Source organism: Pseudopodoces humilis, chromosome 1 (genome assembly GCF_049639895.1).
Source record: "Pseudopodoces humilis isolate 2021_Gansu_Grassland_sample_001 chromosome 1, ASM4963989v1, whole genome shotgun sequence".
Classification (NCBI taxonomy): domain Eukaryota; kingdom Metazoa; phylum Chordata; class Aves; order Passeriformes; family Paridae; genus Pseudopodoces; species Pseudopodoces humilis.
This window is the reverse complement of record NC_142200.1, coordinates 12,621,104-12,634,537: the sequence shown is the minus strand read 5'-3', so window position 1 is coordinate 12,634,537 and position 13,434 is coordinate 12,621,104. Positions and strand designations below refer to the sequence as shown.

The window sequence follows — 13,434 nt, the reverse complement described above, 5'->3', positions numbered from 1 at the left end:
AAGCACTTTCCAAGAGGCTCAGCCCCATCTTTTTTGGCCATTTCTGCCTGGGATGGTGGTAGCACTGTTCTATCTGATGCCCAGTGCCTCTGCTGCTGGTGCAGGTGAAGTACCTTCAGCTGGTGCTGCACAGCTGCTTCTCTGTTCTCACAGCCAGCAGTGAGACTGAACTCAGACTTTGTTTTCCATAGTCATGGTTCAGGTGATCCCACCACACACTTGCTAAGCGTGACAGGCTTGTCAGTGTGCAGAGGCCCAACAACAGAGTCACATCAAAATAAACCACGTTTGTCTTTTGTGGTGGTGCATTCTGCCCTGCTTCCTCCTTTTTCCAGGCTGCTCTGCGATCTGAGAAATGCTCATTAGGCCTTGGCCTTGAAAAGCAGCATCTGGGCTCATCCTTTCTTGAGTTTATCAGAAACACCTGTCTGCTCCCAGGAACTACTGCTGGCTAAGGAGCTCCCGTTTTCCTTATGAACAGCCTTGGAAATTATTTTCCTTGCCTGAACAGCACAACATTCCTGTTCTCACCCTTTGGAAGGAAGTGCTGACCCAAATTGTGGCCAGGATGAAACATTGTTATGACTAAAGCCGATTCTCTTACAACCCTACAAACAGCTGTTCAAAATGAGATCCTTTGAGCTCTCCTGAACTGCAGCAACTGTCTGAGCAGAGCCTCTCAGAGCCAGTGAACTCTCAGGTTTGCTGTGCTTGCAGGATCACCAAACAATGAGTCCTGGGCTGGTACCGACACTGCTTGGGTCCTGACCCTTCGCTCGTAGGGAGATGCAAAAGCATCCAAAGTGAGTGCTTCCCTGAGCTCTGAGGGGAATTTTTCACAGGTACCTTGCTTGCATTGACTCTTTCTGTATGTGTGCATGCACCTGCTTTAGCAAATCAGGGAGAAATGCTGATTTCTTAGATGTTTAAGAACCTTAGATTTCTCAGTAAGTTAAGTCATAAGCTGTAAGCTAAGTTAAATGCTGCTGAGGGGTGCTCTCCTAGTTGCTAACTTCAACTTTGAAGTCATAAATTGGGTTCAATGCTGTTATTCCTCTGCTAAATTGTTAAGTGTAAGTTAAGTGTCATTCCTTTCTAAAAATGTTAAATTTAAGGTATAAGTTAAGTACTGTAAAGTGCGAGTGCTGTTAAGTTTTTAGACTGTGTTCCTTTTTATCCTTGCCTTTGCTATCCTTTTGATATGCAGATGTTGAGGGTTAGGTGTCCTTTTTTTGTTTTGTTTTGTCCTTCTGGCCTGCCCGGGGAATTTTTACCCATTATGTGCTGGGACAACCTAACTCCCGGTACTTAGGGGTGCTCGACAATGGACAAAGAGTGGCCGGGCCCGGGGGAGGGGGGGAAAGGGGGAAGGGGCAGGAAAGGAGGGTGGGGACAGTTTTTAGCTGGCTTTCTTCGGCTTCGGGGAAGGACGTTCGTGTGCTGGGTCGCGGAGCTGCTGCGGTGGGGAGAGGGGAATTTTTGCCATCACCCAGACGGAGCTGCTGCTTCTTCTCCTTCTTCCCTCTTGGTTGGTGGCCTCGCACCCCCTGTCCTGCCTGGACGTGTGGCAGTGCCAGCCACCGCCGCGGAGCTGCTGATACACCTCATCCACCAGCCCAGGATCTCAGCTCATCCCTGCTGATACACCTCATCCCTGCTGATACACCTCATCCACCGGCCCAGGATCTCAGCTCATCCCTGCTGATACACCTCATCCCTGCTGATACACCTCAGCCACCGGCCCAGGATCTCAGCTCATCCCTGCTGATACACCTCATCCACCGGCCCAGGATCTCAGCTCATCCCTGCTGATACACCTCATCCACCAGCCCAGGATCTCAGCTCATCCCTGCTGATACACCTCATCCACCGGCCCAGGATCTCAGCTCATCCCTGCTGATACACCTCATCCACCGGCCCAGGATCTCAGCTCATCCCTGCTGATACACCTCATCCACCAGCCCAGGATGTCAGCTCGTCCCTGCTGATACACCTCATCCACCAGCCCAGGATGTCAGCTCGTCCCTGCTGTTCTAGCCGACTGTTCCTCACAGCCCTGCAGGAGCACCGGGACTGACTGCCCGAGGGGTTTGTGAAAACAAAGCCTCTCCTCCATCCCTCTCAGCCGAGAAAGCTGTCACGGGGTCCCTGGTTCTGTGTTCTTGTTATTGCTGTAGTTATTGTTTGTTTGTTTGCCTGGTTATACTAGTAAAGAATTGTTATTCCTATCCCCAGATCTCTGCCTGAGAGCCCCTTGATTTCAAATTTATAATAATTCGGAGGGAGGGGGTCTACATTCTTTCATCCCAAGGGAGGCTTCTGCTCTCCCTAGCAGACACCTGTCTTCTAGAACCGAGACAGCAGACCTTAACACACACACACAAGCCCCATAGATAGTTCTCAGTTAATTTCTGTTTTGATTGCCTGGATTTTGATTGCCTGGTTTTATTGTTGCTTTGTTTCCTTGGTGTGCCTTAATTGTCCTGTAGGCAGTAGAGGGAATCATACCAACAAACTCTGTCATGCTGCCGCTAAATATTAAATCTCGTTTTTGCTGATGCCCTTGCTGGTGATTTTTTAAGCAATCTCAAGCACTTGTTCATAACACCTTTCCAGCAGTCATGAATCAAGTTTATTGACAGCTAGTAAGAAATTCTCTTCAGAAGTCTGACCAAAATGAGCAGTTTGCAGAGTATATGTTAACAAAGATGATGTTTAGAATTCAGCACCCACCAGGTTTAGGAACAGCTGAAAAAATCTGTGAGGAACGACCATGTTTACATTCATAATTAATGGATTTAAACTGCTCATTGGAACGTGTGCCTTATCTTTAGGCATTGTGACAGCATAGAGGCCTACACAGACAGCTTTCACAACATCTGTAGCTTTTTTTTTCAGCAACTACGTGTTCAGAAACACCTAAAACATAGCTTGTTGTCAAAACATGAAGTCCCTATGTGTACGGTGGAATTAATTAGGTCTCATTTTTCTTTCACCCTCAATTATTTAAAAAAGTGAAATGGATATATACAAGAATTTTAACATCTAGCTATTTAGAGGCACAGTTTGTTCTTAAATATGACAAATCTTTCATCTCTCTTTGTATGGTTTTACAATTTTAACTGTCTTTTTAGTTTATCGCCTCTAAAGCCTGATCATCATGCTGTGCTAGAAAGAAAAGTGTCTAAATATTGGTACTGGAACCTGGCACTGGCCAATTGTTAGAATGGAACAGAATGGAATAAAGTATTTCAGTTGGAAGGGGACTACAGGGCTCATCTAGTCCAACTTAAATTAGTGCTTCTCCACGCCCATAGCCTTTAGGACAATCAAGGAGATGGTAACATGCATCCCTTTGCTAAATGCAATACTTACAATTTCTCCATCTTTTTCTCCAAAGTCTAAATACAGCATCCTTATCCCATCATCTGAGGACATTTTCAGTTTTTCGTAGGGATATTGTGCAATTATCTTGGAGAAGGCACCATCTTGTGGTTCGGTTGTAATGGAGAATCCATGTTCATAATGGATGGTCAAGCGGCACTCCTGGCTTTTGTATGTGCAAGCTGGAGAAGAAATCAAAATTTAGTCTCTCACAGTCTTAAAAACAGTTTTTCATGTTGCATCATACATCTACATGCTGACAAAAAACAGTGTACTGAAGTTTAAGAAGGCTCAGACCAGTGTTTCCTCCTTCCAAACCTTGACAAGGTCACAACTACTCTTCTTGCATCTGACAGACACAGCCAGAATCAATGAACATGGCACACAATACATGAGAAAATTAGGACCTGTAAAGGATTTCCCTAAAGTATTTTGACAAAGATGAAGACACTCCTGAGTCCTCCTTAGAGTCGTGGTAATTGAAAAAGGGCCCAGGTAATTGTATATAAGAGCTCCTGCAGCAGAAAATCTGCATCTTCCACTCAGCTCTGAAAGAGGCCATGATCCAAATTAAAGAATTAAGAGTTTTGGAGTTCACATCCCAAATTTACTATTCCACCACTTTCTTGGAACAATTCTACCAAGAAGGATCCTTGGCAGTGGGATAAAGGCACCGTGATAACAGAAGGGGCTGATGCCCTTCTTTTGGAAAGAATGGCATCTCTGTCACCGTACTGAAGAGATGGACCTGTTCTCCAGCTGCTTCCCACTGAGTTCTCTGGCTGGTTTGCACATCAACTATCCTGAGCTCCCTGTGGGGGCTGGGGCTGCCAGCTGACACACAGCCACGTGGCTCTACCTGAGCTTTGAGAAACAAGAACTGCCCTTCCGCACGGCTGCATCTGTGCTTTGGCTCCTGCTCTCACACTTTTAGGAAATGAGTGGAAATAAAATTCAACATTAACAGCCCTGCCAATTGTAGGACTAGCAGGGGAAGTACTCCAAAGCCTGGGGGCACTCAAGAGAAAGGCCCAGCCTCAAAGCCCAGAGCCACACCAGGCTTGCAGCTACCTGGCCAAACAGGGCTTCACTCCAGAGCATCTGCAGCCAAGTACTTTTATTGCAATTGATTTTGCATGTACAGAAGCACTGAGAAGTGACACCCTGATGTTCAGGGAAGGGAATTAATACCCATCAAAATGTGGTTATTAGACTGGTTTGTGATTTTTTTACTCTAGTGTGTAGAGCTGGGTGAATAAATGACCAATTCATACTTGTGAATTTGCTGGTCCCTTCTGCCTCCTCCCTCTGCAGGAGAAGCTCCTGCTAGGCTAGCAGGAGTTTCCTAAATCTCAGAAAAACGCTCTTTTCTGTGTCTTTTTCTGTCTTTTCTGGAAGTCACTTGTCTGTGACATGAAGGCCTACATGGCTGACTACAGATTTGTTTCTGAAACAACATGCTGAAAACAAACCCAAAGGTCAGCATGACAATGAGTGTGTCACTGAACACAGGTACAATAGCAGCTGGGACTGGCTCAGAACCCGACAGTATTTTAAACAAGTAGAATCCTAAACATGCATATTTATAAAACAAATAACCTCTAGCAGAAGGAACTTGAACTGCCATGAGTGTCTCAGGGAGGGTGTGGAGGTGTGGGAATGGTGGGGCTGCAGGTGTTACTCACATGTGGTGATTTCTGTGATCAGCTCTGCAGAATTGTGGCAGCCCTGCACTACACTCCTTGTCCACAATGAGAGGTCTCGACTGGTCTCAGTCCTGAACAGATGAGTTTCAATCCCTTGTCTTGTACCGGTACGGGTTGCAAAAGACAAATCCACCCCTGACTTCGGTGAGCCTTTTCCTGGCCCAGAATGAACCAACCTGCAATTGGATTTGGAAACACATCAGGAAATTCTAACAACAGTGCACTGCACCAATATCCCCACCTGAGCACAGCTCTGCTCTGGTTGGCAGCATGAGAACTCACATCTCCTCTATTTTCTCTCAGAAGAGTGACGGTCCAAGGCAGTGAGCACAGAAGCATCTGGACACACAGGTGATGACATGGATGTCCCAAAATTACTTAATGAATTGAACAAAACATCCCTTTGGATGAGGAACTGAAAGAAATCCCTGACTGGTCTGTGGTGATGGAATCTGGTCCACAGATACAAGTGCTGGCTCAGAAGAGGCACCTGAATCCAACTTCCACTGTGAAGCAGCATTTGCTCTAAAGCTTAAACATCTGCTGTCAAATTCAATGATAAATAGTGTTGACTAAAGTATGAAGCTCTGTAAAATATGTAGATGCCAAAGTACTGTCTTGTACTTACTTTTCCCATAAGGAACCTGTAAAATGCAAAATGTTGCAGCTATTTGTAATCTGAAATTCTCTCATATTTGTCTGCAATTAACATTTTTTTGCCCAGCATCAACAGTTGATTTCCTGTGGCCAGGGAAGGTTTATTCATGTGGGCAAACAAAAATTGCAGGGAATAGTTTTGAGTGAGAAAATCAATACCTCATAAAAATTAATTCTTCCTTAAATCTGCCCTTTTATGTTGTGGGGTTTTTTTTTTCCCTCTAAAAGTATGGACAGTCAACACAGAATTCACTCAAGGACACAACACTGATTTATCTGAAAAGAATAATCATGGGGAGCTCATCACTCTGAGATTCAGAGACCAACCCTGAGAGGCAATCAAAAAATGAAATTTGTCTAAAAAGCTTATTTCTGTCTTGTGCCTTCTGTTTTTCTTTCTACAGGCAAACAATATACTTCATAGTAGTCTATAAAGTATGTGGCATGGTAGTAGAACACTTGTGCTACAGGATAAAAACATTAGATCAAACTAATCTACTGAATACTAATTTCTCCTCAAATTATTGTTTTTTATCAGCAAGAATAGTTGCCTGTTAGCTGACACTGTTTGGGTATGCCACCAAACAGGAATGTTTTAGTAGAAAAGAAAAAAGCAGAAAGGAAAGAAAAAGCACACTTTAGCTTTTCAATTATTGAAACACCAGCCACAGGGCATCTGAAATTTTCTCCAATTCCCTGACAGTCTGTGCTGACATTTGGGATGCACATTGTGGCAAAGAGATGCACCCCTCTTTCATATCCCACTAGAAGGTTTGCAAGATTTGCTCATGCTCAAGTTCGTGGGAACTTCCTTTTGCTTTTGAGCATCCCCCTTGATTTTATGGTCCCAAGAGCTTCTGGGAAGGGAGATACAGAATATCCTGGTCAGAGATGCTCTGCCCTGTACCTGGGCAGGATGAGAAGGGCTTTTTTTCTCTGTAGAAAGGCTGAGTTAATGCCCCACTCAGCTTTGATATTCAGAGCCTCCTATCTGTACTATAGGAGATTTTGTAGTCAGGGACTGAGTGGCAAACAAACAGCCCAAAAATTTTAATTCCCTTTCATTTGGTGTGAGAGGGTGCAAACTCTGAGGGAAGCTACATCTTGATAACTAAGGCAGGAATTAGGGAACTGAAATCTCCAGTGACATCTGCTGCTGTCTGTCCCTGGCTAGTCACCCAGGCACAGCCACTGCTCTCATGCTGCCTTCGGCTATGGGGCTGTGGAAAAGCAGCCTGGAAAATCACATTGAGTTTGTCATTAGAAACAGAACTAATCCACCTTTTTCCTGGGTCATCTCCTTTATGCAGCGCTCATCAGCTGCACTAAAAATAATTTTCTATTACTTATGTTCCTGAGTACATAACAAACAGATGGTTCCAATGTTTGATTTCCTTCCAAAACACACAGCACCACCACCCACTCCCCCACACCTTCATGCTGTATCCATAGCACTGTATTGTAGGTTTTTCAGCATATGGATAGAATGAAGATGTACTTTACAAATTAAGTTATGTGAACATATCCAACATGAACATTGATTCTTGCCTGCCTTTTCTCATTATCTCCTCATTATTAAAAAACCAGTTCCACTATTTAAAGATGCTGTTCCTTCAAGCAACTCCAGATCATGCTTTGGAAAGTCATGCACTTAAACAGGAACTAGACAAACATGCAGAAGGACATTTGATAGCATTTATGTACCAGCTGTCAGTACTGCTGTACTTGGGTACACATCAAAGGATTCCTATGCTTTAATAAAGTTGCATTAACGTGGGCCATTTCATCTAAATAGAAGGTGTTTTATCCTAAAGACACAGAGATACTTCAAAAGGCAAAAATCAGCCTCAGACAGCTCACAGAAGGCTTCCCCTCTCTCCTGCCTCCCATCACCCTGACTGCAGGGAGGGGCTGTGTGCGGGGTGTGTGCTGCACCCCAGAGCCGAAGAAGCACCCCAGGCCCGGATCTGGTGATATTCAGCCAAGCCCTTGAAGGTTCCTGTGCTCCGTGGATGTTTCTGGGGATATCTGTGGCAGCGGAGCCCGCGGCCGGAGCCCCGAGCGCTGCTCCCGGCACAGGCACAGCCGCGAGAGGGCAGGAGAAGGCTGGGCTCGCACGGAACGCGGCGGCTGGAAAACGCAACCCTTGGCATCCCCCGGGAGCCACGGAGACACTTCTCATCCTCTCTCATTTCTCCCTTGTCCCTCTATATTTCGGGGACCTTTTTAACCTTATTCTTTGCAAACGTGTGACAGCAAGAAATGGTCTAACATGAAGTGCTGGTGCAGGATGACCTGCACCGGGACCTGCGGCTCATCCTAATGCCATGGGAAGAGTTTCAGCAATTCACGGCCAGATCCAATGGTCTCTTCAGAAAGGACAGTGAAACCAGCACTGACATTCAAAGGAAGCCTTCAGCTGCTCACTTGAGATTTAGCTCAGAAGAGACCACGTACAAGTGCATCAACACTTGTGCAGCTCTGCTGGTTAGAACACCGCCGCCATCTGACCTTTCCTATGGCACCCTGACTTACCCTGCCCTGGAATGGCGCCTTGGAAACCGATCTCTGAATTCATCTGCACCGAGGCACCCACAGCCCCCCTCACCTCCTTGGGGAGACAAGCAGAGAATTCACATAGCACCTCAGACACCTTCCTGGGGCTCTCAGGGCACCCAGTGCTCTCTGCCTCTCCCCTGCCCACTTGCCTGGATGACTGATCAGGGCCCAAACTCCTTCCCCCTGTTTTCCATGTCATTAGCTATCAAACTGCTTTAATACTTTCTGGTTTCAGACCTCGGCTGTTCACAGAAGCTTCTTACCTGATCTTTAATCAGAGCCCAACATAGGCTGCTTTTTTTTTTTTTCTCCTTTCATATCTAGCTATGATAGATAATGGAATTTGATTGCAAACGTATAAGATGTAATTACTTAAGCCCCATTCCCATGCTAGAGAGAGGCACTGTTATTCAGGCATAAGGAAACACTGAAACAGATATTATGACAAAAAGGTCCTTAGAGTCAGGGCTGCGTGCCAGCTGCCCTGCCTTAAATCTGATCTCAGTTTTATTTGAGCTATTATTTATATTCCAAGCAAAGCTGGAAAATATTTTTAGGTCTTAATGACATCCATAGGTTGTAAGCAAACTTACCAACAAACAAGAAGGGCATGTTGAAATTTTGCTGTTAAAGGACTGTGAGAAGATTGTAATCCTTCTACAACTTTCCAATTTTCTCTGCTCATTATGTCTTGGGTAGATTAAGCATGACTCTGTACAGTATCTGGCACTGAAGTTTTCCAGTTTCAGCAGCTTTCCAAATATGCATTAGCTAAGCAAAAATGTTTTCCCAAGGACTCATAAAAATCTGAAAGATGGGAGCAGCTAAGATTACAACATGTGCTCTGCAAACTTTCCAGGTGAAAAGTTCTAAATTGCTCTGATCAATGCACGGAGGGGATTAAAAAACTCGTCACGAGGAGCGGAATCACTGACCGAGAATGAACACAGCAGTCAATACCAACAGAAAATCTGCTGTATTTTTTTGCTATAACTCTACTCAGTGTGGCAGATCGTAGAAGCAGGACCCTTCAGGGTTTTAATTAAAATCATCCAAAACAGGAAGTGTAATGATTTAGGGAATCTGTCCATTTATGGAATTTGCTGTATATGTGTATATGTGTATTTATCACATTGTGACTCCCATTCTGAACACCAAATTCTGTATAGCTGCTGTCTTTTTATCTGGGTGTTCCATTCAGTGATAGTAGTAAGAAACTGCAGAAATAGGGCTGGAATGGTTGTCAGGAGGTCACCCAGCACATCCTCCTTCACACAGCTAACTGTGATGTGTGTCACCCATTCTTCCATGTCCCCACACCTTTCCCAGAGAATCTAAACCAGTACCTCACCAATTCCCTGCCACAAGAGCAGTCAGCTATGTCCGAGGGATCTAGAAAAGATACACACTCCTTGTGCCTTATCTTCCTATCTGAATACTATTGACATGTTTTACATGGACTTCTCTAAGTTAAGCTACTAAAGTTTCCTAAGTATTCCCCTCTTGATAGTGTTTCTACATTATATATTTGCATTGCTTTCTTCTAGACCTTCCACAGTTAACTGGCATCTTTTTGGAAGTGTCATGCCTCTCATGAACATGGAGTATCACCTGAGGCTTTACTCATTCGCTGTAGAGATATGATTACTACATCTACTCAAAATGCAACATTTCTGCTATAACCCAAGATGGTTGTTTTCATTTTCCCCTCTTAAAAACACAGCACCTTAGATTCAAGCAATGTTAGCACAGCGCTCAGGTGCTTCCAGGTAGAGCAACTACTTCGTTGCTCACATTCCACCCCAAAATAGCAGAGGTGATTATTCCCCAGTACTGAACTTTGCACCTGTCCTTTCTGAACTGCACCCTGGCTTTCTTACAGACCATCCTGGCTTGCTTTCTTCCCAGTATCTAAAGACCCTTCAGCAGCCTGACACTCGTGCTGTGCAACCTCTCATTCCCCTCCAGCATGAAGACCAATGTTTCTCCACTCAGGAAAGTATCCCATCAGACAAGGAGATGACCATCCCCATTCAAGGCAAGTCTGTCTGCTATCCAGTGTGACCTCTTGAGAAAAAATAATTAGGTAGCAGACCCCAAGATGTGGCCTTAGATTGTTTGATGATTAAATTGGTCTCACTGATGATGGGAGCTGGCAATACTCAGCAAGGAGTTGTCTTTACACATAACAACACGTGGCCAGGAAGGGGCAGGCTGCACTACAAGTACCCAGTCACTTTAAGGAGGATTTGAGCTCATGTAAAAATGAAACCCCCCCTCAAAAAGGGGAGGAAATGCATCACCTTCTGCTGGTGTGCTATTGCTTCTCAAACTCTAAGGCGTAGTGACACAGCTGGACACAGGCTGCAACACCTCGCCCAGCTTTCACTGGGACTTGTCACCTAGAAATGTCAACATCCAGCACCACACCATGCAGCAGGCTGCAAGCTGCACAGCTGGTGCCTCCCACTCTGTGCTAGGGTAACAAAGGGGGAGTCAGATGGTGGCTTCCCAGGAAGTCTGAAAGCCCCATCACACACAGTTAGACTGGGACAACTGGTCATCAGTGTAAATCAGTGAGGTCAATTTTTATTTTTTTAATATAATGACTTAGTAGCAAAGTGTCAGTTCATTTGGGGAGAGACAGAGAACAAAAGTAAACTAATGAGAGTGCAGTAAGAGACCCATTGCTTCTGGCTGGGGCAACCAGCCCTTCTGAATGAGAACTCATTGAAAATGGTATAATAGAGGCCTGTAGCAAGACTGTAACAAGGAACAACAGCTCTTTCTCAAGCCCTTTGACCATACTGGCAGAGAAACATGATTAAGATTCACACCAAGAAGTACAGACAGTTTCCACTGCATAAAGGCAACCATGGGAATGCTCTCTCTAAATTAGTGCTAATGGATACCTTCAAAATAATGCAAATGCTTATTTCCAACCTAGATTCAAGAATGTGTCTTCCAAGCTTACCATTTTAAGCTAAAAAAATCCAGGAATTAATTTGCTAGAGCAGGAACAGAAGCTGTGTTGGAAGTGTTTCCAACACATGTGGAACCCTCCAAAAGGCCCAAACTGGTGGTGCAGAACTGCCACACCAGAACATTCAACTCAGGGCAACAAGTTCACTTTGTTTTAGAGTGTTTCTGCCAAGCTCACAGGTCTGCACACTGAGATAGGCATCTCAGGAGATGGAGCTCTTGGCTTTTTCAGCACTCCTGCCTCTGTATCCAGGCCAAGTGGCCACAGCCAAAATCCCAGTGAGCTTCTGGTCATCAGCCTCAGCCAGAACTTGAAATGGTGGAGGAAAGGAGAGTTAAGCTCAGTACATCATCCCACTGAAGAAGAACCTGCTTCTCCAACCACAACATCTCAAGTGTGACTCAAGCTGCGCACCAGCTCTACCCATTCCTGGCTGACTCAGCTGTTCCCACTGCTCCTGAGCTGTCATGATAAAAAAGCAAAGGTACCTGGTGGCGAGCAGGGGGTAGGTATGCACAGGGCTGAACCAGGCTTCCTTCATCCGTGGCATGCTCTCATATATTAACAGGTCTTTCTCTGTCAAAACTACTAACACTGGCTTCCAGTGCTTCTCATTGTCTCCTGGCACCTGGAAAAGAGGAAAGTCTCAGTGAAACAAGAGACAAACTACCACCATGCAAAGCCAGATGAGACAAACATGTCGAGTTCCGGGTGAGAAAATGAACACAAGAGAGTTTTACTTCTCTGGCTTTTTGACATCTCCCACCTGAATTTATAATCAGACGCAGCAGAAATGGAATAACATGTGAAGTCATCTGCTGCTACCTTTAGCACTGCCATTTCCAGCCTTCCTTTAGTACAGGCTACTCCATAAATGCAGTATTGGAAGAACACTGAGGAGGAGCTGGCTGCTAGTTAGCTGTGGTATGCATGAAAGGACCTTAAATGTATATTTATAATGTGCACCATTCATGAGTAGCTGGCACATTAACCTGAGTCCTGCACACTGCTGCTGCTGTTTCTGTTTAAAAAGGCTGCAACATCATCACTATTAAAAAAGAGTTATAGATAGCAAAAAGTAGTGGTTTTGGAGTAGATGCTTTTTCCTAAGCAGTTTACTTTTTTTTTTTTTGCTTGTCCTTCCTTCATACCATTCTTCCCATTTTAGAAATGCCTTTATAAAGAGATCCACCACAAATGTGGGGTTGATATCAAGCATTGACTCTGGGATGGATGTGCCTTCACATTTCAAACCTTTCTGTCAAAGATGTCTAAAGACCAGAGCATCAGAGCCCTTTACAGGCTGCAGAATTCAGATGTGGAATATTTTGCAGGTTAGATGTGTGATGTCCACATGGCAACACAATTATTGTAATGGGGACTGTATGTATGGATCCTGGATTTCACTTCTTCTATTCTGGCAGCATAGAAGTGTCTTAAAATAGTTAGGAACATGAAAGGACCTTTGTTTCAAGTAAGACTGAAGCTCTTTAACTGACAAATCGTTTTTCTTTTAGGGCACATAAATAAAAAGAAACACTGGTCCACAGTAACACTCACAGCCATGCTTTCAAACACAAACATCTTGGCTGGATACTAAAAGAAATGAAAGAAATTCTGAAATTCACCAGAGAATCTGCTTGTCTTCATGACTCCTCTACTAAAACCTCTCCTGGGACAGAGAAGCAGCTGTCTGTGCTGCTCTGTGGTGATGCCAGCCTACTTGCCACAGGCATGTATCACTGGGCACATTGTTAGCTGGTGAAACATATAAAAGGGATCAAAGTTTGGCCAGGCTGGGAATGGCACACCCAGGTATGATAATTCAGAACCACATTTGAAACACTTGTATTTTATACCAAGACAGGCTCCCACGAATTTCTAAACTTTTAAGGGCTTTCAAGATGTAACACACCTTTTCCTCAGAACACCAATGTCCAAAAGCATATCTTAAACTAAGATTTTTGGCTTGTGTAATTTTTAAGATGTATTTCTCCCTCTGAACTAAGCTTTTCCAATAATCATATTCCTGTTTACAGCATTACTTGCTCATTGGTTGTTCAAGTCTCTTGAAGTCAAAAACAGTTTGTCCTTTCAATTTCTACAGCAGCACTAATACTTATTTACAATTTTCTTGTGGTGACA

General features: G+C 44.4%; 1 protein-coding gene across 1 annotated transcript in view; it reads right to left on the bottom strand.

Moving 5' to 3' along the window:
- Positions 1-13,434, bottom strand: part of SNTB1 (syntrophin beta 1) — a 113,908-nt gene that overhangs the window by 3,709 nt on the left and 96,765 nt on the right. The window contains exons 4-6 of the mRNA XM_005516934.3: positions 11,778-11,917; positions 5,070-5,266; positions 3,376-3,566 (exon numbers count right to left, since the gene is read on the bottom strand). Of these exons, the coding sequence (XP_005516991.2) occupies positions 3,376-3,566; positions 5,070-5,266; positions 11,778-11,917 (528 nt within the window). The remainder of the gene's footprint in view (positions 1-3,375; positions 3,567-5,069; positions 5,267-11,777; positions 11,918-13,434) is intronic.